This window comes from Saccostrea cucullata, unplaced genomic scaffold (assembly GCF_032062105.1).
Source record: "Saccostrea cucullata isolate Sc308-1 unplaced genomic scaffold, CSIRO_AGI_Scuc_v1 ctg2440, whole genome shotgun sequence".
Classification (NCBI taxonomy): Eukaryota; Metazoa; Mollusca; class Bivalvia; order Ostreida; family Ostreidae; genus Saccostrea; species Saccostrea cuccullata.
Genome location: NW_026935901.1, coordinates 1,801 through 27,430, shown reverse-complemented (window position 1 = coordinate 27,430; position 25,630 = coordinate 1,801). Strand labels below are relative to the sequence as shown.

Here is a 25,630-nt window from a genome sequence, read left to right as displayed (position 1 = left end):
TGAAGAGGAACATTTGTGTTATACAGTAAAAGTCATTTAGTACGACTTCACGGATACTGCAAATTTACTAATATTTATCGAAGTTATCTTGTATCCCAAGTTATATAAATTTACTGGAATTAAAGGCAAAGAATTATGCACCAAACAAAGATTTTAAACAGAAAGGGTAATTCTGACCATGACCTAGAAACTTCGACCAAGGTCACTGCACATCCATTGACCAGTGGATCTCTATGAGTGAAGTAATAGTCAGATTGGGCAAACAAAAGAGACGATATACTCTGGACTAGGATTTTTAATATCATTCTGCTATGACCTTGACCTTTGACCTAGAAACCTGGTTCAAGGTCACTGCACGCCAGTTACCCAAAGACACTCTCTGGGTGAAGTATGAGGCAGTTTGGGCCAAGGAGAGAGAAGATATGCTCCAGACAAGGATTTTTCATATAATTCTGCTATGACATTGATCTTTAACCTAGATACCTGGTTCAAGGTCACTGCACACCGGTTACCCAAAGGCACTCTGTGGGTGAAGTATGAGCCAGATTGGGCCAAGGAGAGAGAAGATATGCTCCGGACAAGGATTTTTCATATAATTCAGCTATGACCTTGACCTTTGACTTAGAAACCTGGTTCAAGGTCACTGCACACCGGTTACCCAAAGGCACTCTGTGGGTGAAGTATGAGCCAGATTGGGCCAAGAAGAGAGAAGATATGCTCCGGACAAGGATTTTTCATATAATTCAGCTTGGACCTTGACCTTTGACCTAGAAACCTGGTTCAAGGTCACTGCACACCGGTTACCCAAAGGCACTCTGTGGGTGAAGTATCAGCCAGATTGGGCCAAGGATAGAGAAGATATGCCCCGGACAAGAAATCTCGGGCGGACGGTTAAGCTATGACCTTGACCTTTAACCTAGATACCTGGTTCAAGGTCACTGCACACCGGTTACACAAAGGTACTCTGTGGGTGAAGTATGAGCCAGATTGGGCCAAGGAGAGAGAAGATATGCTCCGGACAAGGATTTTTCATATAATTCAGCTTGGACCTTGACCTAGAAACCTGGTTCAAGGTCACTGCACACCGGTTACGCAAAGGCATTCTGTGGGTGAAATATGAGCCAGATTGGGCCAAGGAGAGAGAAGATATGCTTCAGACAAGGATTTTTCATATAATTCAGCTTTGACCTTGACCTTTGACCTAGAAACCTGGTTCAAGGTAACTGCACACCAGTTACCCAAAGGCACTTTGTGGGTGAAGTATGAGCCAGATTGGGCCAAGGAGAGAGAAGATATGCCCCGGACAAGAGATCTCGGACGGACGGACAGACAGCCGGACGGACGGACAGACAGACTGATCACTATAGGGTGCCCGCTTAGCGGGGCCCTAAAAAAATTCTTATAAACAAGCAAAATTTAAATCACGACAACGCCAAAGATCTTAAATTACATGTATCTCAACATAACTTTTCTGACTGATTTTCTGCCATGCAAAGAAATCTCGTCCAGTTTTCCGCAGTGTTGTCCCAGAGTCAACAAAAGTGTAATTGATGCAAATCACCCATATTCCCCAAACGCTGGTAAGACAATTTACGGCAGCAGATTTCGAGAGGGAGGATCCTAGGTTTTCAGCTTTCTTAGATACATATGCAAGAAAAATAAACTGGATACATTCCACCATTTGTTTCTATCATTGATATTTTTTTACGTTTTCTAGATAAGTGACTAGGTTAAAGTTTTTGGAGCAGGTCCATTCCCAAGGAACTATAAGCTTGCCATACCTGGACCAAACTTACATGGATGACTGCATCTAGGAATGGACACTACCATACTTGCTTCAGATGCTGGATCTGACCTATATTTTCCAGATGAGTGATCAGGTTAAAGTTCCTTCCCAAGGAACTATAAGCCCTACCCAGACCAAACTTGCATGGATGATGCATCTAGGGATGGACAATACCAGACTTGCTTCAGATGCTTGATCTGACCTATATTTTCATCCCAAGTAACTATAAACCCTACCTTATTAATTCTTGTTTCAAGACCTTTCATTTGATAACAAGAACTTTGACCTTGGAGTTTGACCTACTTTTAAAAAAAATTACCATGGCCATAACTTCTAATCAGTTAGGGCTAGGGTTTCCCTACTCTACATAAGTATTTATGTGACATTAGACTTCTCACTGGATGTCAATTACCTTGACCTTTTGACCTTGACCTTGGAGAATTTTATACTTATATTAAACTTAAACCTGAACATTTACTTTCAAATTTAACACTTTTTTCCAGTGAGAATACCCTATTTTGGGTACCAAAACATTAAATTTACGTTTAAGAAAAGTTTAATCTTTGCTATGTTGCTGTACGGGGGCATCAATGTTTCCCAAACATATCTTATATGAATTAAGCAGTAGTTAATTAACAAAGATAACAAAGACTTCAGGGCAACACACGCTATTACTTGGCAGTGCTTGCAATAGCAAACTTTCTAGTTTGTATTTCCAATTTTATCTAGCATAGTTTTGTTAAGAAGTATCTTCAGATATGGTCCAATTATTTCAAAGAGCTTCTGCACACCATACAAATTGCTAAAGCATAAAAAAAACTTCTTTAAGCCCAATGGCTTAGATAAGCATATAAAAAAAATAAATGGTAAAACACTTTTAAAAACACTTTATTGAATATTTTTATATTCTATTGAATAATACTCCTCTTACACCATGTACACATTAACCTAATGTATTATCATGATTATGAACCTGTTTATTAACATTCATGATAAAGGTTAAATACCACTCGAGTGCATTTTTACCATGTGGCGCCTCAAAGAATGTTTATGCATTACCTTACCGCATTTATCACAAGCTATCCTTCATCAGTCCTTGATGGAGGTCTTCATGATTCTGAAGACTCAATTGATTGATGAAAGTTTTTTCACAAGTGCTACATCTAAGTCGAGCATGAGAATTTTTCATTTCTCGTGACTAGTTGAGTGCATTTTTAACATGTGGCGCCTCAAAGAATGTTTATGCATTACCTTATTACATTTATCACAAGCTATCTTCATCAATCCTTGATGGAGGGCTTCATGAGTCTGAAGACATGATTTATTGACGAAAGTTTTTTCACAAGTGCTACATCTAAATCGAGCATCAGAATTTTTCTCTTTTACGTGATTCTCTTCTGAATGACTGCCACTGGTCTCATGTTTATGTTTGCTCAATTTGTGACTTTCATATCGCAACCTTTCACAAAAGCCCTTTCCGCAATATTCGCAAACAAAAGGTATGTCTGAAATTTGTGATTTTGTTTCCAGACTCAAATCATCATGGATTCTGTGCCTTACCATATGATGTCGAATATAAGACTTAACAAGAAGTTTTCCACAAATCTCACACAGAATCTTAGTAGAGGAATCATGGGTATTCATGTGCAGAATTCTGGCAATCCTACTGCAAAATCTCCTCCCACAAATCTCACAGAGAAATGGCTTTTCTCTAGTATGTAATCTTTTATGATCTCTGAGCCTGCTTTTGGATTTCAATATCTTTCCACACACATCACAAGAAAACCTCCCAGGTTCATGTCTCTGCTATGCAGTTTAAGAATATATCTCTTTTTGAATGTTTTTGGACACTTATCACATGCAAATGTTTTTGTTCTTGCCTTTGAAAAATGTGTATCTCTGTGTTCACAAAGCGAAGAGGTGAAAACAAAGGCCTTTTCACACAAATCACATTTATATGGTTTTACGGTGCTGTGCAACAGTTTTAGGTGCCTTTCATAGGTAGATTTCTGCTTGAAGGATTTCTGACAACTATCACAAACATATGACTCTTTTACCTTCTTCTTGACTTGTTTTGGACCTGAACCCTGGAAATTTAGGTGCACTGGATCTGTAAGCTTTCCATCCCCTTGTTTATTTTGTGCCACTGTCGTATCAGAGTTCAATTTTAGATTGCTCCATAATGTTTGACACTTTTTACACAAGTTTTTTGGAAACTGTGTTTCTTCAAATGTTTCTACACGAACTGGTTGCTTACAAAAAATGCAAGCAAACGATACTTTAACACAGTCTGTTCTTTTTTTGTGCCGTGTATATGCCTCCAGGTCCGAAAAGATTTTTCCACACTTCCTGCATTCTGGTATTTTAGTTCGAATGACTCGGACAGTTTTGACTACTTCTTCATCCCTCTCATACGTTGCTAAGTTAGCCTCTTTCATTCCAGCTTTAGGTTTATCGCAGCTGATACCATGAACGAATTTCAGATGTGCAAATGCACTCATTTTGCAAGCGAAAATCTTTTCACAATATGCACATTTTATGCATTCGCTTTGGAGTCCTTTGTGTTGTCGAACGTGCCTCTGAAGGACTAATGGGTCACTGAAAATCTCTTTACAAATTCCACACTTATAAAACTTGTAGCCCATTTCTTCCATTATATCTTTGGTGATATTTTTCTCTTTAATAATTATTTCGTCTGTTATTAAACATTCTTTTGGACTTTTCTAAAACACAAAAAAAATCCTTACTTCATTTCCCTAATGAACAATTTATGAATGTACAAGATGCATTGGAAAAGGTAACCAGAGGACATAATGTTTACATGAGTTCTATTGGTCTTGTTGTTTATTATCCTATAAGGTAAATACTTTTTATAGTTTGATCAATTTCTACCCAATGCTAAGGTCTTACTTTAGCCAAATAAAGTCCTAATATAATGAACCTAAATCCACATATTCTGGAGATGCATCAATGTAAAACGAATACAGGTACATGTACCACACAGAAAAAGTATTTCTACATTACCATTTTGTGTTATAAGACTTTATCATGCTTGTTTATTTAATATCTATTATCAGTAATGAAAATTTAACTTTTAATATACATTTTTATATTTCCCAAGTGTTTCTTTGCTCTCAGTAAAATCCAGTGGTTTTAAAATTTAGCACCAATGTGAAATATGACTATATAGTTGCAGACACCGGTTTACTGCTATAATGAAAGTAATATAAAATAAAAAGCTAAATGTAAGTTAACCATTATACAATAGCTACCTGTAAATTAAATTAAGTTGATATTCAAGTGTTGTTAAGTGCTTTTTTCCTGTGTCTACATATTATATTTACATATTGAAACAATTTGATATGAAACATGTTAAACAAGAGGCCCATGGGCCACATTTCTTTGCTCACCTGAAAGGGTTGACCTTGACCTTGAAGTTACCAGATTTCCCCCTAGTTATAAATAATGGAAATCTACCCATCATAATCCTACCACAACCTATCATAATTGAGACATTTTGAAATCTACACTACCCTATGATCCTTCCATGGGCACATATGTTTCAGCTTTTTTGGCCTAATGGTTCCTCAGAAGAAGATTTTCCCAAAAAAAAATTCCTATATCCCGGTATTTCTATTTGAAACTTTGATTCCAACTTTAAAGGCCCCACCCTTCCCCTGGGGTCATGTTCCAAAATTTAGAATTTACACTACCCCAAAATGCTTCCACCTAAGATTCACTTTTGAAATTTAACTTGCCCAGTGGTTTTGAAAAGAAGATTTTCAAAGATTTTTCACATGTATATTTCAACATAAAACTTTGATTCCCCATTGTACCCCGCCCTTCCCCGGAGGTCATTTTTTTTAACAATTTAGAAACTTTTGACATAGATACCAGGATGCTTCCACACAAGTTTCAGCTTTTCTGGCCCAGTAGTTCTTGAGTTCAAGATTTTTCCTTTATATTTCTATGTAAAACTTTGATTCGCCATTTAAAGATTTACTTTTTTATGGCCCCACTTTCCTTCACATATGTAATCCTTGTGAGAATACCTTTCATTGGTTTTCAACAATTTTCTACTTTACCAGGGTGCTTCCATAAGTTTCAGCTTTTCTTTGGCCAGGTGGTTCTTGAGAGAAGGTTTTCATATTTTTCACTATATATTTCTATATAAAACTTTGATTCCATTGGACATGAATGCCCTTCCCCTGGGTTTAAGTCATGAAAATTTGAACAAAATTTGATCAGAATATCTTGAATAGTACCAGTTGCCTCCACATAAGGTTCAGCTTTTCTGGCCCAATGGGTCTTGATGATCATCCATGAAGATTTTCACAGATTTTTACTATATATTTATATATATGTAAAACTTTGATGATCCCTGTGGCCCCGCCCTTTGGTACCAAGGGTCATGATTTGAACAATTTAGGTCAAACTACCATCCAAGATGCTTCCATCCCTAATTCCATGCTTTGGTTCTAGCCCAGTGGTTCTTGAGATTTTTATAGGTCAGACCCAACCCTAGTTTTGCCATTTCTTGATTATCTCCCGTTGCGAGGTCTTATAGTTACTTGGAAATGAAAATATAGGTCCTTAATTTCAACAATTTAAATTCCCCTTTATTGTCACACAATTTGGTTCATGTAGGGCTACATATAAATAAACTATATATTAACTTTTTAATATATATATTAACCATTTAAATTTGTTGTGTTTCGTATATTTGATTAAAATAAAGGTCATATGTGTATAAGGCATAATAATCCTTATATGTCATCCAGAGCCATTTGGGTTCTTAGGCACTTATATTTCTATTTACTAATTATGTGTTGAATGTAGCAATATTGTTGTAAATATTAATGTGAATTATTATTGGTCAGTGTTGATGAATTATCACAATTAGGTCAAAGATCCTATCTGGTAGTGTCCATCCTTACATCATCCATGCAAGTTTGGTCCAAGTAGGGCTATTTTTGGTATCTAAATAATTAAACGTATTGGAAAATGACTTGATAAATTAATTGACCCCAATGGTTATAATTTTTACACTTGATTATAATCCAAGTTGAAGATATATTTAAAACTGAGAAACACTAATTAAACATTGGAGGAAAGAGATCTAGAGAAAAAACTTTATACAAACGTTTCACACGTATCCACATACATGAAGTTTGTGAAAATATCTAGGTTTCTTTGAAACTAGTTTGAGCTTGTGACGGAAGGACAGTGGATATACCGAAGACGGACATACACACTATATGCCCCGGCCATATTTTAACTGTACCAGTGCTGACACATTGTTCTAAAAATATGCATGAACGTTTATTTGTTGTTGCAACAGTTACATAAAAATATATATATACACCGAAATCAAAGTCGTTTTGATATGAAACATGTTGAAAAATACATTATGGTGCCGAAAAATTAACTTCTAATTAATTATGATTCGAACGGCAGATACCTTAAAATTTGTTTGAAAAAATAAATTTCAAAATTTAAATTAGCTTGTGACCAGTAGTTTAATATTTAAATTCGTAAACCTTTTGATCCATTTTAATAATGTCAATGACCAAGGCCATGCGAAGTATAACTAAAATGTCCAACTTTTTAAGAATGGAAAATGTTTTTTCTAAAGGAATGGACAGTTAAAACTTGAATGAGAACAGTAAACCTTAGCATGACCAAGTTTTGACAAAAAAAGAAGATTAATTTTTAGAAAATACATTAAATATGATTTAATGTACATGCAAATAACAAAATGAACTTGTTTGGCTTATTGTTGATTGTCTTAATAGGATAATTTGACTTTTGAAACAAAACTGATTTAAAAATGAAATTTCAAGATTTGAAATTTTCCTAAGAAATTCTTTCATCATTCAGGCTGCATTAAATTCTTTGCAAAAAACTTTACTGCCGCAGTGAAAATTTCCAAAAAAAAATTAAAACATTCATTGATCTTGAAAATAATTTCTAAACACAAGGAACACATTTAATCCTATTGTAAAATACATGTAGTGATGAATTTTTATATATCAATGTTATTTAAAAAAAAAAAATCCGGTTGGAAGCAATATCTTGTAATGAACAGGTTTTAAGAGAAAAATGGTAATAAGTTCACTTCCTATTTACTGTTTCCAGGTCAAAATATTTTTTGTGAAATGTTGAATTCGACTTTGACTAAATTTGTCATGTTTGAATTATATATAAATTTTGCAAAAGTGCAACACAAATCAAACATATTGAGGGTTGCATTCTTATATAAATGGACTAAATTTGAGGCATATGAAAAGACCTTTTGTTATTTGTCTGAAACCAATGGCTATTCAACAAATTGTTGTGACCCAGGCTTACCTTAATGGGCATTCTGTCATAAGTGTATGTGTGCTAATTTTTTCACATTTTTCAAATTCGCTAGAACAAAGGATGCATTGTATCCTTAAAGTAAATGTTAATGTTTTAAAAGAAATTGACTAATATCATTCTTCACAGAATGGAAATGACGAACATGCACATAAAGGTGTAGCAGTCCTTTGTTATATACATTTATGCCTTGGATTTGAAAAATACGTTGGACACTAATGTTTTCATACATTTGTGTGTGTACTTTATGATACAAATTTATGTTTAAAACTTCTCAGGTGTACATGTAAATCCATTACAAATTTTGACGTTGTTTAACAAAAATTCTATTTATACGGAAGTTAACTATTGGACTCAAATAAGAGTAAAATCCGTATATCCGGATACACTGGTGATTTCTAAACCATTTGAAGGGCATGCTACCACTGTTTGTGGTGATAATTGCACTCCGTGCATCTATTAAATCCTTTATCTCAAACTAGGAGTTGGCCAAATTTGGTTTATAATTATTTATTTTAATAAAAGAAAGAAAATGAAGTCAAATATAAAATATTTTGTTTTAAATAAAAGGTTTTGGTCAATTTCATTTTGCAAAATATTAGGAAAGCCCCTTTCTCTTTTTCCATCAAATCTTTTGGTGGCGATTTAATCCCCTTAAGATACCACTACACACACATAAAAAATATTGTCATCATGCACCATCACCGCTATCGGTAAAACGCTGTAGTTTTTTAAAGACTTTTCGAAACAATTACAAAAAAAATAAGTATTGATATATACTTTGAGAGACAGTAACCTTACAGTTCGAATACCCTCACGGCTGTGCAAATGAACTCTTGTGTAAGTCGATCAGCCCTCTAACAAAAAAGCAAGTTAAACATTGAATTCATTAACATCATTTGTTTCCATAAAAAACTAAGTCATAATACGAAACTCTCTTATATTACTGTGTTGTTTATCTCAGGTGGAAAATAATCTTTATTTTGCTAAACCTACTGTGTTCGTAATTTTCTATTCTTTTTTAACCATTTCTTATATATATATATATATATATATATATATATATATATATATAAATTTGGCCGAGGGAGAATTGCACATTATGCCGAAGAGAAGGAACTGCTTCAATGTAGCCAAGAAAAAAATCAAACATTAAAGAAAAATTACAATGATAAAATATCAACAGACTATGAATTAAACTAATTCATCTCTTGTATATACGAGGCGTAGGAATGGGGTAACACAATTAAACCAAAGATAGACATATAAATTTAAAATATATTTATTTTTAATATATATATTAACTTTTTAATATTTGTTGTGTTTCGTATATTATCGATTACAATTAAGGACATATGTGTATAAGGCATAATAAATACCTTATAATGAATCATTGATTAAAAAGAGAGCCATTTAGGAATCACCCATACACATTTATTTTGCCCTACAATTATGTGTTAAATGTAGTACAATATTTATTTACAATTAACAAGTTTGAATTTAATAAATGTTCAGTGTTGAATGAACAATGAATACCCTAATATAAAGAGAGAGAGAGAGAGAGAGAGAGAGAGAGAGAGAGAGGAGAGGTGGTCTAGAAATATTTTCTATTTTTTACTCTTTAAATTGAAAAAACATACAAGTTTGGAAATTTTTAAACTGACTTTTAAAATTAATTGACCCCCCCCCCCCTCCTCTCCCAAAACAGGATGCATAAGGAATTTTTTTATTAAAATTCACACTACATATCATTTCCTAAATGAGGTTAAAAACAAGTGAAACGATAAATTTTTGGTTTACATCGGGAGAGAGGAATTTTATACAAACGTTTCACACTACCACTTACGAACTTTTTATGTGCATCCACTAGGATTCTAAGATTTTTCTTTTGTTTCCAAAAAGTATAAACCTGTGTAAGTACTAACTCTTAAAAAGCATTTTAACTTGTACAGTGCTGACAACATTGAAACTGTTATGCATGAGGTTTATATTATTTAACAGTTGACATAGAAATTATGTATATATAAGGTATTTGTACAAAAATTGTCGTTGTGTATATTATCCTGTTAAATTTATTAGGCCATAAAACAAAATTAGGAGTTAGGTTTTCCACAAATAAGTAAAAAAGGGTTTTTCTAAAAGTTTATATGGTTGGGCTAGCGTTTCCATACGCTAGGTGGACGACGGTTTTTCCAAATAGTGAAAATACAATTGTTATTTTTTAGCCATTTGAGTCTAAAAATAGGTTAAATAAATTAACTGTATACACTGTTGATATTAAACATAACATTATGTACAAAGATATAAATACGTACCATAACATGACTACTTTCAACCTGTGGTTCTCCTCTTACTGGTCCAGAAGACTGAACCTCATCAATAATAATGGGACTCTCTTCCACTTTTACTTCAGTTTTTAATTCTGTTGGTGGATCTAAGTTTGGGACAGGTGGTGGATCCCCTTTCTGCATAGGTTGAAGGATGACCGAAAAGCTCTGTTCTGTAACCTCTACATCTGATGGTACTACAGTTGAAGTGTTCCCAGGTAATGTTTTGTTCTGACACTTCGTACCATGTGAGGGTGAGCAGCTGCTTGTTGTTAATGTTTTCTTGAAACAATTTGTGGTGATATCCTGACTGTTGAGTACCATTGAGGCTCCAGTGACATTTAAATCTTGCTTAGGAAGTAAACTATTCTGAATATTTTTTAGCTGATTTAGATTAACAGCACTTAAAACACTTATACCATTGTTCAGAACTTTGGAATTGCCAATGGTTGTTTTGTTCATAGCATTTGGTTTAGAGATAGTAACAGCTGTGTTTTGGTGAACAGGCATTTTACTTGGTACCTTGTCATCACTGTTGACAAGAACTGGGTTGGACAGTGTTGTACCTTTGGTTTGAGCCTCTCTCCTAGAATTTTCAGCATTCTTTGCATTGGTTGAAAGCACCATATTTTTAGGAACCTGTACCAGACACAAATTTTTTACAGGATAATTCACAAAAGGAAATTTAAGCTGTGAAAGGTTGTTCATGTTCACACTAGGCTGAAGTGACTGATTAATTCCGAGGTTGTTGGTGGGCAGAGAGGCATGCTGTGTCTCAATGCTATCTGTGTTCTCACTAAGCTTGGTTGACTTCTGTGTTCGAAGGCTGTCTGTGTTAACTTTTGCCTGAGATGACTGATGCACTCCAAGGCAGTTGGTGTACAATGGGGCCTGAGAGGTCTGTTGGATTTTGGTGCTGTTGGTGTTCACACAAGTCTGAATGATTTTATTGGTTAGAAGGCTTTTCATTCTCCTACAAGCTGTAGGCTGGGAAGGATGCAGACCTGGGATGTTTGTGTTCTCTAAAGGATCACTTATTGTTGCAGGTGAACTTGTAATGTTTTTCAGGTCTTTCTCTGAATTATTTAGCGAAGAACAATGTTCACTTGCTTGCAATTGACTTTGTTTCATGAGTGAAGTTTGGTTATCTGAAATTGAAGTCTTATCAGAACTGTAGTTTTCACCGGAAGCAGAAGCTGAACAAGGTTGAATTCTAGGAAATTTTTTAAGGTGGACATCATTCAGTGGATTGACAATTTTCATTCTGCTGACAACTACTTCCTGCAACTTGTTCTTAATGGTGGGTACTAAATTAGTAGACTGAGGGGTGGATTCATCAGGCACTTCCTTGTTTATTTCACTGTTAGAACAAGTGGCCATTATAATTTTTCAGCAAGTCCAATAAGTATACAATCTATCAATATCTCTGATTTCACTAATGGGTATTTTGTTTCTTTTGAGTTGGACATGAAGTTGTAATCCTGTCTTTCTTCATGTTTCAAGTTATATGCCATTGTCCATTATAGTGACAAAGCAATCAGTCCAAGAAATTTAACATCATGATAACATTTCATCAGGAAAACATCACCAAAACTAGAAAAAAAATAATACATTATATAATTGTCACCTGTAAATGCTTTAGCAACACTGTCAAAAAGAGTACCTCTCAGGCCACACCAATAAAATTCTTTGCTCGTCGGACCTGCACGCTTGTATTTAAACAAAACTATAAAAATAATATTAATTTAAAATTCCCACACCCTTGGAATTCTTTGCTGTTTTCTGTTGCATTTCAACTTTATCTATGGTACTTTTTATCTACTTACACTGCAAATCAGAAAAAAATAATTTTCCACGCAATTTTTTTCATGCCCCGCCAAAAAAATTTTGCCAACTACAAAGGTAATAATAATATTATTTAACAGCTAGCCTGCTCGTCCTTTTTTCATCAAATGTCCGACGAACAAGAAATTAAATAAGTGTGGCCTCAAATTTTAAAAATGTCTAAAAATGAGAAAAGTTTCCCCGGTGAATTCTCATTCTACATTTATGCATGGTTTGATTCTGTACACTGATACGTGAGTAATTCTGCGGGTGACAGGATGTCTTAATATGTTGAGGGTTATGGAAATAACGAACAGTATTCAATCTCAACGTCCATTATACAAATATACAAAATAAGAGCAGAGCAAACACGGACCTCCGAAACATCAGAGGTGGGATCAGGTGCCATGGAGGAGTGAGCATCCCCTGCCGACCGGTCACACCCGCCGTGTGCTCGTTGTCATAATCAGGATATAACGGAAAAAATTCGTGGTCAATTCAGTGTATAAATAATGAAGGGTGCAACCCTTAGGGCAAGCGCAAATATTTGTTTAGTTGCCACTAGTCTGTGGGCTGGTGCTTGAAATATTTTTGATTGCGCACCCCTGTATCGTTGAGATTTTTATCTTTATGAACATGATAAAATGACCTTTCACCAAAGTACATACAAGAGGAAGTTTTTAAATTATTTTTTTCAAATCATTCAATGGTGATGAAACGATTGTTGCTGATGATCAATTGTTGATCATATTTTGGTGTTCGATTCCAATTATCGATTACTGTTTTCATAATTGATTGTCCTCCAAATAAACTACATATGATTTGAACAAAACAAACACGTACACATTAACAATATATGTAAAATGAAAAAAGGTCAACAAAAATGGCGTCCAAAGACAGTTAACAACAATCAAGTAGAAATTTACCCATATCCAGGGAATGCAAAGATAGAATGTACTATCGTTAAAATGATATTGTCCTATGGGTACATTTCTATGAGCCAGAGAGTAAACAACAAAGTTCAATTTGGAAGCATCCTTCCTCACCATCACCAATAAAAGCACGCGTAACCAAGTCAGCAGGGAAGATTATGCTCATAGTTTTCTGTGACATCAACGGTATAATTCTAAATCACATGGTACCACCCAAAACTTCAGTTACTGGGGACTACTATACACGGGTAATCAAATCAGATTTGATGAGAGCAGTAAAGAGAAAGCGCCCAGATCTGATAAGATCTGGATTCATTCTGCACCATGATAACGCACCCAGCCATAAAAGTCGGGTTGTGATGGACACCATGGAAACACTTGGTATAGAAAACCTAATTCATCCCCCCTACAGCCCAGATTTGGCAATTTGTGACTTCTGGCTATTTCAAGGTTTAAATGATAACCTACGGGGAGAAAAATATAAGTCCCGGGAAGATCTTGGTACTGCTGTGAACAAGGTGCTGAGGGTCATGTAACGTGATGGCTTGGTTCCATGTTCTTTCGCCCTAAAAATTGTTTGCCCGATTCCCCATTTGCCCTATTTTTTGTTCGCCCAGAGTCCGCTCGCCCTAAAAATTGTTCGCACAGGGTCCATTCCCCGTAATTTAATGTAGAATGAAATCTAATGAATTTCTTTCCTAATTTTTTGTACATTCAAAATAAAAAAGACCGTCACTGTATCTGTCAGAGGTTATGCATATGGTCACACGTGTTTTAGTATCAGCTGTCTTACCTACTGAAGACTCAGCCCTTTAATTGTTTTCAAAACATAGCGCAATTTGTAAAAATAACAAGGATGTATCCCCCATAATTAACATTGATATTAATCATCTAATTAACTACAGTGGCTGGAACGTTATTGTTGACAACTTACACGAACGATCACGTTACACGAACGATTCCGCATGATTAACGCACGATTAAATCTGTTACAAGAACAATCTTTCACGTTCACGATTCTACACGTTACACGATTGTTAACGCAAACGCACGATTCTTCACTCAAAATAGTTCAAAATATTTAGGAATCAATACCTTCAAAACGAAATACGGCTTAATACTTATTTAAGATTTCAAAGAATTATCAATATTATTTCATAGACTTTGAAGAAAAAAAAAAAACGGAAAATGATATTTCTGTAACTAAATATATGCAAGACTTAATATTTTAGATTTATAATAATTATTTCTAAGGTAATTCTCCGATCAAAAAACGGATTTTGTACGTTCTATTAGACGATATACATTTATGTGGGTTGTATAATTAGACTGAATTGAATTTCATGATATGCAGAAAGGGGGATACGATTGAACAAAAATGGCAGCATGGACTGACTTAAATTATAATTACAAATTTTACCCTTATGTTTCCCATGAATCAATGTATGATAAACTTGCCAATTATTCAACTTTTTTATTTGCAGAAATTAAAAATTAATTAATTACAAATAGGCTCAAGAGATAAACACATGCAGATAATCAAAACTCCCGAAAATCATGCCGTGTCCATGTATATTTCTCGACTAACTACATGTAGTTATGTAAGCATTGAGAAATGTTTATTTCTTTGTAAAAAAAATATATTTATTTTCAATATTTTAAGATTATTTTGACCACAATAATAAGTGAATAATAATTAAAATCAGATTTTTCAAAAAGGCGTTAAAGATCTAAGTACGGTTTATCACAATATTGATCGTGCTATTTGATGAGAACTTAATATTGTACGACTTACTATATTGCTTGTTTACGGGCGATAATTAGTTCAATCTGAATTCAAATATGTAAATTGCGCTTTTTCATTTAATTTGGATTTTAATTAATAAATTAAGAAAAACAAACAAGGGAAATGCTTATTTTACAAATAACAATTCGATAAAAACTTACAAAACGAAATTTACACGATTCTAAACGCACGATCTCGCACAATTAAAAACGCACACGATTGAGTCTGATACACGAACGATCACTCACGATACACGAACGATTCTACACAATTGGGTTTGTCAACAATAACGTTCCAACCACTGTATAGTTCAAACACTTAGTCATTCAAAAAATCATTAGAATCAAATCAAAAATTAATTTAGACTTTATAAACATTGCTCTATGTATCTGAATTTGAGAAAAAAATTCTAAGTTCGTAAGGAAAATAAATAGAAAAACAAGAGGCCCTGGGGCCACAGCGCTCACCTGAGCACATCGGGCTTGAATTTACTCCCCCCAGGCATTCATCATTTGAACAAACTAGAATCTACACTACCTGAGGATGATTCCATATAAATATCACTAATCATAGCTTTGAAGTACTTGAAAAGAAGATTTTAAAAGGTTTCCCTATATATCCCTATGTAAAACTTGGGTCAGCCATTTTGGCCCCACCCTTGCTCCGGGGTCATGATTTGAATAACTTGAATCTACATTACCTGAGGATGATTTCACATGAGTTTCATCTTTCCTGGCCCAGTGGTTCTGGAGAAGAAGATTTTTAAAGATATTTCATATATATTCCTATGTAAAACTTGGGTCAGCCATTTTGGCCCCACCCTAGCCCCTGGGGTCAAGATTTGAATAAACTTGAATCTACACTACCTGAGGAAGATTCCACATGAGTTTCATTTTTCCTGGCCCAGTGGTTCTGGAGAAGAAGATTTTTAAAGATTTTTCCTATATATTCCTATATAAAACTTGGGTCGGCCATTCTGGCCCCACTCTTGCCCCGGGGGTCATGATTTGAACAAACTTGAATCTATGCTACCTGAGGATGATTCCACATGAGTTTCATCTTTCCTGGCCCAGCGGTTCTGGAGAAGAAGATTTTTAAAGATATTTCCAATATTATCCTATGCAAAACTTGGGTCGGTCATTTATCTATGCTACCTGCGGATGATTCCACATGAGTTTCATCTTTCCTGGCCCAGTGGTTCTGGAGAAGAAGATTTTTAAAGATTTTTCCTATATATTCCTATGTAAAACTAGGGTCGGCCATTTTGGCCCCATCCTTGCCTCGGGGTCATGATTTGAACAAACTTGAATCTACACTACCTAAGGATGCTTTCACATGAGTTTCATCTTTCCTGACCCAGCAGTTCTGGAGAAGAAGATTTTTTAAAAATGCCATTAATTTTTAACAAATTCATGATTATCTCCCCTTGGAAAAGGGCGTGGCCCTTCATTTGAACAAACTTGAATTCCCTTCACCCAATACTTTGTGCCAAGTTTGGTTGAAATTGGCCCTGTGGTTCTTGAGAAGAAAATGAAAATGTGAAAAGTTTACGACAATGACAACAACAACAACAATGGCAGACAACGGACAAATTTTTTTCAGAAAAGCTCACTTGAGCCTTCGGCTCAGGTGAGCTAAAAATTATATACTTGTATGTTCATTTTCAATTCATATACATACAAGTATATATAAGTATATGTATATTGGGCGAACCACATATAGGGCGAACAAGATATTGCACGAAAAATATTTTGGGTGAACAGACTCTGCGCGAACGGGCTCCTGCGAACAGGTATATCGGGCGAACGAACCTGTTACCTGATGGGTTGCATCACGTGATTCGCGCATGGACAGACCCTAGACAGAATGTTCTATCGTTAAAATGATATTGTCCTACGGACCCGGTTAAACAATAGAATTCGTTCCGTGTATTCGTAATGAAGCAGAAAGAAACACGGCCGATAGTGCATTTACTAGGAACAATCTAGAGAGTTCTGAATGTAAACATTTGAATGGAGAGAAAAATGTTGAGAAAATTAATTGGATTTACGTATTTATATGGATTATTTTTTTGGATAAAAGGCATAAGCAATCTTAAGAAGGTTTGTTTTGATTATTTTGGTAGTTATTCCCAGTGCAAATCATTTTATATTCTTCAAAATCGTTTCGGAGCGGATCCGCTCCGATTTGCTACGTTGCAAGTATATGGAATGTATTCTAACCACAGTTAGAATACGTCCCATATACAGGGTGTTTCACAATATATGTCACACATCTAAATAGGCATTATCTGAATATCGAGCATGATACCAAAAATACCAAAACACTATAGGTAAGCATATTGATCTAAAATTATGATATTGCAAATTATTGGGAAAAATATAATATACCAATAAGTAACCGACGATTTAATTAGTGATGTCATAATTGCAGCTGTTCTCGAAATGGGGTTCAACTCGAAGCAAAAATTTGTCGTAAACTTTTATTTTAAGAACGATATCCTAAATATTGTACAGGGTATGATGATGAAAAATAACCAGACCAGAAATTGTTGTCTAGTTTTCATCTATAAATAAGAATAATTAGAGAGTTTTGACTAAATTATAATGTAAAGATGAAAGACAGTTAACCCAACCCACCACACCCCCACCCCCACAACAAAATCAAGAAGAGATGAGAACAATATCAAAGTGAAGTCAATCATTTAGAAACCTGATGATAGATCTGAGTTTAGGGAAATGGATTGTAACTATGCCTATAAGTGTATCTTGTGTATTTAGAAATCTTAAATTTGAGTTAAGTGTGTCTGCACACAAGAGTTCAGTATCTAAAGCCAACTGACGTTCAGAGTCTGTTAAAGTTTGCAAGGTTGACTGAAAGGAAGAGCGAAAGAAGTGGACACTAATTAACACACACCAGAAGTTCTGTAACGACACATTTATTTCAATGCAACTTTAAGTAAAAATATATATGCACTTTGGGGGTTCTAAAAAGCCAATATGAAACAAAAATTGTCTCAAGTATTCTGTGAAGCTTACAAAACAGTGGTCAGAAATTTATAAGCATTAGTCTCTTAAGTTATTTAGGACAATTTTGGGAAAACACTTGGAAAATAACAGTTTAGGATTTGTTGCCATAGTAACTGAAGTGAAGAATGTTGGATACTTCTGACTCAAAAAAATAATTTTGAATATATGCTGATTAAAATGATATACAATATGTTAATGTAGCTTTTGTTGTCATTTATCCATCTTTCTTTAGATGTGTGACATATATTGTGAAACACCCTGTATATGGGACGTATTCTAACTGTGGTGAGGGCTTGTACCGAGACACAGTTAGATTATTCTAACTAGGACAGCCCCATGGGAATTGTGCATAAATTATAGAGCTGAAACGAATGCTCGAACATTCGCAAACGAATAGTTTTTCACGAATATTCGAGTGGAAAATTTGTATTCGAATATTCGGTCACATGTTCAATACAACGTATTTCATGCAATAAATGTTGTACGCTTATCCACTTGTTTTTGATCAGGGTGGAAAAAGAAGCAAACGAAAGCAAATACATGTAAAAGGCAGGTTGTAAACATTGTTCACATGGTACTACTGGCCTGATAAATACACAAAGTCAGATTTATTTAATCATCTTCAAGCCAAATATTCAGCAACCTCATGTATCTCCAAATTACTTTAGATACGGTGAAATTGACCGCCATGATTTTAGAAAGTAATAAAAAATTTATACTGTGCGGAGAGAAATATTCCGGATCAACAAACGGAATCGATTGTTCGGATTTATAATTTATAAATAGTTGCAGAAATCATATTTGAAAAATATACATTATATTACCGGTATATTTTTTGAGAATGTTTTATTTTAACTTTAAATATTGATTAAAAAATTCACAGGACGTTTCCGGAAACGAACCTTTTTGGGGGGTTTTATTTTATTTTCATAACAATAAAACATGGCGAGCACCTGCTGGATTGCTGATGGGGCTTTATACGTAATCGAAATGCAATACAGTCACCTAATTTAAAGAAGTGAAGAGGCTTATGATTGTTAATAAAGATTCTTTTTCTAGTATTTTTTTCTTGAAAATAAACGCGAGTCCTAATGCACATTTAGATGCCAAACGGCTTGGAACAGACGTTTATTTCTTACACCTATCTTATACATTGATATATAGTATTAAACAATAGGATTTGCAAGTATATGAAAAGGCATAATAACTCTTAATTAATCACCGAATGTTCGAATATGAATCGAATAACAGTCACGAATATTCGAATGTTGATTTATGGTATTCGTTTCAGCTCTAATAAATTAAGAGCTAGAGGGGCCTACTTTGAAAAAGAATATTCAAAATCTCACTTTGAAAAATATTTTAAAAGTTATTCAATTAGTTTGCGAACTTTTTTATCACCCCTCGTATATTCACAGGGGCATCTTATCTGCTTTGTATTCTACTTCCCATATTTGGCATTTCATGTATATAAAAAGAAACAGAGCGGATAAGATGCCCCTGTGGCATATTGTGTTAAAATTAGAGAATTTTAAAGAGTAACATGATAGATCTATATAAATTAAACATAATATATATACAAGTAAGTGTTCAACGTTGTTGACATTCAGAAAGCAACAGGTCAACAGCTGAGCGGGCCGAGTAGGCTAGTACTGACTAGGTGATAAAACATAAGAAATATTTTTTGCTTAAATTTCAGCAGTATGGAAACCGAAAAAAATGTTTCAACTCTGTAAATACATACCTTTATAACAAATACTCTAACAGTAACAATGCCATCGTAGAGAGATCTTGCAAATCCAAATCGTCCATTGTCCCATAAGATAGCACGGTATCTCGAACCCGATGATAAACAATAGGCCCTTGGGTTACACCATTCACCTGAATCGGTGTTAAACCTCTGCCATAATATGCTGCTGTATTTGAATCAACAATAACCGGGGATCAGTGCATAGTTAATATTATAAATCATGGAATTTCTTGAAAAATATACTTGTACATGTACTTTATGTAACAATATATCCCCCGAAATATTAAAACCTTTGGCGCGTTGAAATTTTAAGCAAATTTGAAAGGAGGGGGTGGGGGTGTAAGAAATTATTTTTAGACCTACAAAAACCTGACAAGCAAAAAAAAAGAAAATATGTACGTTGTCAAATCACAAACATCCTATTTCGTGTGGAGGGGTTGGGATGGGGGAATAGGTTCTTAAGACTTCTGACGTACAGTACCGAACTTTATTTCCAAACACTACAATTTTCCACATTTTAACCTATACTGCAACATTCTGTGGAAACTGGGAAGGCGGGGGCGCTTAACCTACGCGGCAATGTTCGATGTCTACACTAAGTCTATATTTGGGGAAAAGGTGTGGGGATAATTTATTTAGTAATGTTTCATTTTTTCTTATTTTTTAATGATTGTAAACTCATTTAAACCGACCAAAATGGTACTAAATGACCGTTCATTTAATCAAAATCTAGTTTATTTCCATATCCTTCATTTAGGGAAAGGATAATGCATCTACAATCTCCTTAATCTGATTAAAATCTGACCCCTCCGTCACCAAAATTCCTCAACATCAACATCAATTTAAAAAAATTATTTAAATCTGAACGAAACGCTCTTTGACTCACTCTTTACTTCCATTTATAAGTATGAAAAAGGCATACAATCACAAAAAGCATGTAAACTGCACAGATATCTAAAGGAGTAAGAAAACTATGATCGTTGATGCTAGGCACGTACGTTGCAACGCATATAAAAAGGGGGGAGGAGAAAACTGAAATATTTTTTTTCGAATAATACAAGTGAACCCTCTAAATTGCACTTCATTAAAAATTCTTTCATGGACAAGTTAAAGTGAGGGTGCGGGAGGGGTCCATTCTCAGATTCAAATCCTCACCTTTTTTGAAATTGAATTATTTTAAATATTTAGTGTACTGTTAGATACATGTATTCAGTATGTAAGGGTCTGAGTGCATGCATGATGGTGGAGGTTAAAGATGGCATGGGAATAGGGTCTTTGAACGGAAAAAAAAATTCCTATCTACAATCGTACAGTTTACTGAAAACAAAGGAAAGGTTCTAGCGTCTACTGATATGATATGGAATTGCTTTGAAGTTATCTCAATTAAATAAAAAGCGTTTAAATTTAAAATGCGATGTCGAACAAGTTTTATTTTTCTACCAAGCTTTTCAATAAATGAAGCAAATTCTGCCTATATGTTTTAGCTTCCGCAATATGCTTGCAAAAGGGCAGAGAATTTAATTACATGTACGTGTTTTCAATGAACTGCATTATATAATTGGCGGCATTACTGTTTTTATATTTTTCCTTCATAAAAAATGTTAGCAAAAAAAGCAACGTCAAATTAATTTTTAGAACTTCACATAAAATAACGTCATTTTGACGTTACCGAAAATGACACAAACTTCGTGCGCAACGTAGTTACCTTTCATATCAACCAAATTAATTAAGTTTAAAGTGGGAATTTCGGTAGTTTCAAGGGGCATTTCGGTATTTATAATTTTTTGGCACATTTCCGATATTTAATAATATATTTCAAAAAACTATGTACAAAGTCAGTCAAAGTGACATGTAAACATGGTAAAATCTCAAGAACTTAACACTGACAGATATGCGTTTTCGAGGGGGATCCCCGGAGGTTTGTCCAACTCCAAGATCACTTTAAGCTTGCTTTACTACAAGTGTGTAAATTGCGCCCCCACCCATTATTCAATATCAAAAGAATTTTTCATCCAATCAGAATCCATTATTATACAGAAATTAAATGATTAGGGCAAAACCTTACCTCAAACTCAAAGGGGCCAAAAAATAAACCCCTTCAAACCCTCGATATCTCAAATCCTCAGATACCTCCCGAGGTATTCCGGAATTCGAGATATGGAGGATAAAAAGCTGAACTGCGAACGATAGTATTGCCTACCTCCAAGTCAATTTTCAAAAGTTAACATATTCAATGAATTTTTGATATTTGTTATAGATAATTTTATGAATTTTCACAAAACATTACTTATTTGGGAAAACAAACTTTAAGTCAGATAACTTTTAAACTTTGGTAAAACTTGTGTTTTTCAGTATAGAAATCAATGGAAAACGGAAAATATTTTTAAAACATCTTTCCCCCCTTGTCACAAAAATTCCTTTTTACAGGTAATATGGAATGGTATTTCACAAATTCATACTAAAGCTTTTTGTGTGACACGGGGGGGGGGGGGGGGGGGGGGGAGACATATGTTTATTGACAAAAGAAACCCCGATAAAAATGCTTATTTTCCACCAATTTCAAAGCGATATACAATTGAAACATTATATTTTTTTGAAATATTTATGTTTAATTTATTTGCCTATAACATAAGAAACGATATAATGAACATTTAATCATATCCAAAACTATTTCAAAATACAGTGATGCTTGAAACTCAGATTTCAATTGAAAATATCGTCTACCCCCCCCCCCCCCTTTTTCAAGAGCTGGAATTATGGATAATTTTACTGTTTGGCGCTGATATTAAGACGATTTATCAATCATCATTTAACTGTTCTTTGTATCAAACAAAGATTTTATGGCCAAATTGCTATTCATATTGAAGTAAATGATTCCAAAATGTAGGCGGGAATCGAGAGTTGGCGTGCGTGTTTTTTAATAATATTCAGTTGGGACTTTTTCCTTATACCCATGAACATAGAGTGGACAAACTGCATGCATGATTGTAATAAACAGAGAGAGAGAGAGAGAGAGAGAGAGAGAGAGAGAGAGAGAGAGAGCTCTATGAACGGAAAGCTGTGAGTTCGAACGCTGTAAATATAAAGATTACCAGCCAGTAGCAATGTTTTATTCGTATTACACGTATTTTATTTCATTGAAAAAAAAATTAAGATTATTTTGAAAATATAAGGACACTGTATAATTAAACTATCTTTTTAAATATTGAAAAAATTACAATTGTTTGACAAGTTTCAATTATTCATTCTTCTTATATCAAAGAAATACAATAAATTGTACTTGTTATATACATTGTTTGATTTTATTTATGAAAAATATACAGACTGGTATTAAGTTTTTTTGTGTATTTTCAACATGTGCCTCTTCAAGGATTTTTTATGCATCACCATATTACATTTTTCACAAGTTACTTTCATCTTTCCTGTATGGAGGGCTATATGACGCCTATAAGTTGAGCTGCAGGAGAATGACTTTCCACAAGTGTCACATATCATTCGACCATCGGGAGTTTTCTTGACTTTGTTCCTACGTTCATGCTTGTTTATTTTGTGCTTTTCATATGGCGACTTTTTACAAAAGCCTTTGCCACAAAATTCGCAAACATAAGGAATGTTTGCAATGTCGGATCTTTCCTTCGTGCTCAAATCATCATTGATCCTGTGTCTTATCTGATGAAGCCGCAATGACGACCCCCACTTGATGAATATCCCACAGATCTCGCACAGTCTTTTTCTGGAGGAATTGTGGATATCCATGTGTCGACTTCTGGCCAACTGACTATAAAATCTCCTCCCACAAGTTTCACAGGGGAATGGCCTTTCACCACTGTGTAGTCTCATATGATCTTCCAACTTCCACTTTCTCTTCAAAATCTTTCCACAAACATCACATGGAAACCTCTCAGGCTCACGTTTTTTCTGGCATTTTTTCAGAAGAGATTTTAAATTGATTGTTTTCAGACATTTATCACAGGCTAATCGTTTGTTTCTTGAGCGAGAGAGTCTAAGGAAAGAGGATAAAACATAAGATTTACCACAAAAATTGCATTTCTGTTCTTTAACAGTGTTGTGTGACTGTTTCAGATGCAAATCATCTGAAGATTTTTTCTCATAGGATTTTTCACAATCCACAGAATCATAGGATTTATTCACCCTCCTCACAGATGTCTTTTGACTAAATCTCACAGAACCTGGATGCACTGCAGTCCCTTTTTTATTTTGCCCAATCACGACTATGATTGTTTTTGGCCTGTTTCCTATTTCCTTATGTTTGCTATTTCTTTCCTCTTTGTCATGTTCATGCTGAGCAAATGACTCTGGATTTGTAATTTTTTTTCCATAATTATCATATTCAGGTATTTTCTTGCAACATTTCTAAAATGAAAAAAAAAATAATTAAAGCATAGCTTATTTGTCTAAAAATATTTCATGAAACATGTGAAACAGTGAAAGTATTAGATCTATAATCACTCACAAAAGTAAATTCATTTATATTATCCAGGAAATGGCAAGATGCCATTATTATTATTTTTTTTTACTAATTCCTTATTATATACATGTATCTTTCCTTCAAAGAAGACCTTTAATTTGACTAATTCAAACTGAAACCCCTTCACCAAGGATACTTTGTGGCTAAAGCTTAATGGTTAAAATCAATCTAAGTGATTCTTGAAAAGAAGTCAATTATAAAAAGTTTACAATTGATGAAGAACTTTGTAGACCATCTTTCAAGGGAAAAGGTAATTAAATCTACTTTTTAACTACCTGTTATCTGATATGATTTTTTTCTCTTCACCCCAAATAGGGTAGATTTTTAGACACCTGTTTACACCCAGCTTACCTGTAATGCCTCTAAGCTATTTTCAACCCTTTGATCTTCTCCTTTAGAAGTGGAAGACATCATTTTATTTTCTACAGCGTTTTCCTTCATTTTTACTTGAACTTTTTCCAATTCTGGCAATGAATCTTGCTCCTGAACTGGTTGAAAAATGACTGGAAAGCTCTGTTCTGTAACCTCCACATCTGCTGGTAATAGTGTTTTTGAAGTGTTCTCAGGTAATGCTTTGTTCTGGGACTCTGTGCCTTGTGTGGGCCTGTGGTTGTCTCTTGTTGAATTTTTCTGGGGTGCAGGCCTAATTGGTGTCAATTTTATCTTGAAACACTTTTTGGTTACGGTCAGATTCGCAGCACTGTTTGGTACCAACAAGAGTGGGGCCACTGCATTAGGAACATTTAATACTTGTTTCAGAAGCCCTGGTGTCTGCACATTTACGCAATGATTAAAAGCACCTTGAGCATGTTGAGGTACACCACTGTTCAGAATTTTCAAGTTGTTGACTGTTGTGTTATTTATAACATTTGAGTCGGAGACAGTAACAGCAGAGTTTTGGTAAAAGGACATGGTAACTGGTGCAATATCAGTACTGTGATTGAGATTGGATAAGGTGGTAGTTTTGGTATCAGCTTCTGTCATATAATTTTCAGCATTTTGGGCATTGTTTGTTGAGGGAAATGTTATATTGTTTGGAACTTGCACCATATTACACAGATTGTTCACAGGATAAATGACAAAAGGAAATCTAAGCTGTGAAAGGTTGTTCATGTTCACAGTAGGCAGACTGGACTGATGCACTCCAAGGCTGTAAATGTTCATAGGAGGCAGAAAGAGGTGCTGTGTCCCATGGCTGTTTGTGCTGTTCGTGTTAACAGTAGGCTGTGATGACTGAGGAACTCCAAGACTGTTCATTTCACATTCAGCTGAAAGCCTGAGATGATGACTGATGTATACCAGAACTGCTTGTGTTCAAGTAAGGTTGACAGGACTACTTAATCCTGA

General features: G+C 34.6%; 2 protein-coding genes across 2 annotated transcripts; both read right to left on the bottom strand.

Annotated features, from left to right (window-relative positions):
- Positions 1-3,389: 3,389 nt before the first annotated feature.
- On the bottom strand, positions 3,390-19,882 carry LOC134244145 (transcriptional repressor CTCF-like). The gene is made up of 3 exons (XM_062726416.1): positions 19,789-19,882; positions 10,462-12,066; positions 3,390-4,509 (listed from the first exon to the last, which is right to left on the bottom strand). The coding sequence occupies exons 2-3, from the start codon at positions 11,851-11,853 to the stop codon at positions 3,541-3,543; spliced, it is 2,361 nt and encodes a 786-aa protein (XP_062582400.1). The 5' UTR covers positions 11,854-12,066; positions 19,789-19,882; the 3' UTR covers positions 3,390-3,540.
- Positions 18,612-25,092, bottom strand: LOC134244144 (zinc finger protein 479-like). The gene is made up of 4 exons (XM_062726415.1): positions 25,067-25,092; positions 24,635-24,926; positions 23,206-24,168; positions 18,612-18,629 (listed from the first exon to the last, which is right to left on the bottom strand). Exons 1-4 carry the CDS (start codon positions 25,090-25,092, stop codon positions 18,612-18,614), a joined length of 1,299 nt encoding a protein of 432 aa, XP_062582399.1.
- Between the last annotated feature and the right edge of the window lie 538 nt (positions 25,093-25,630).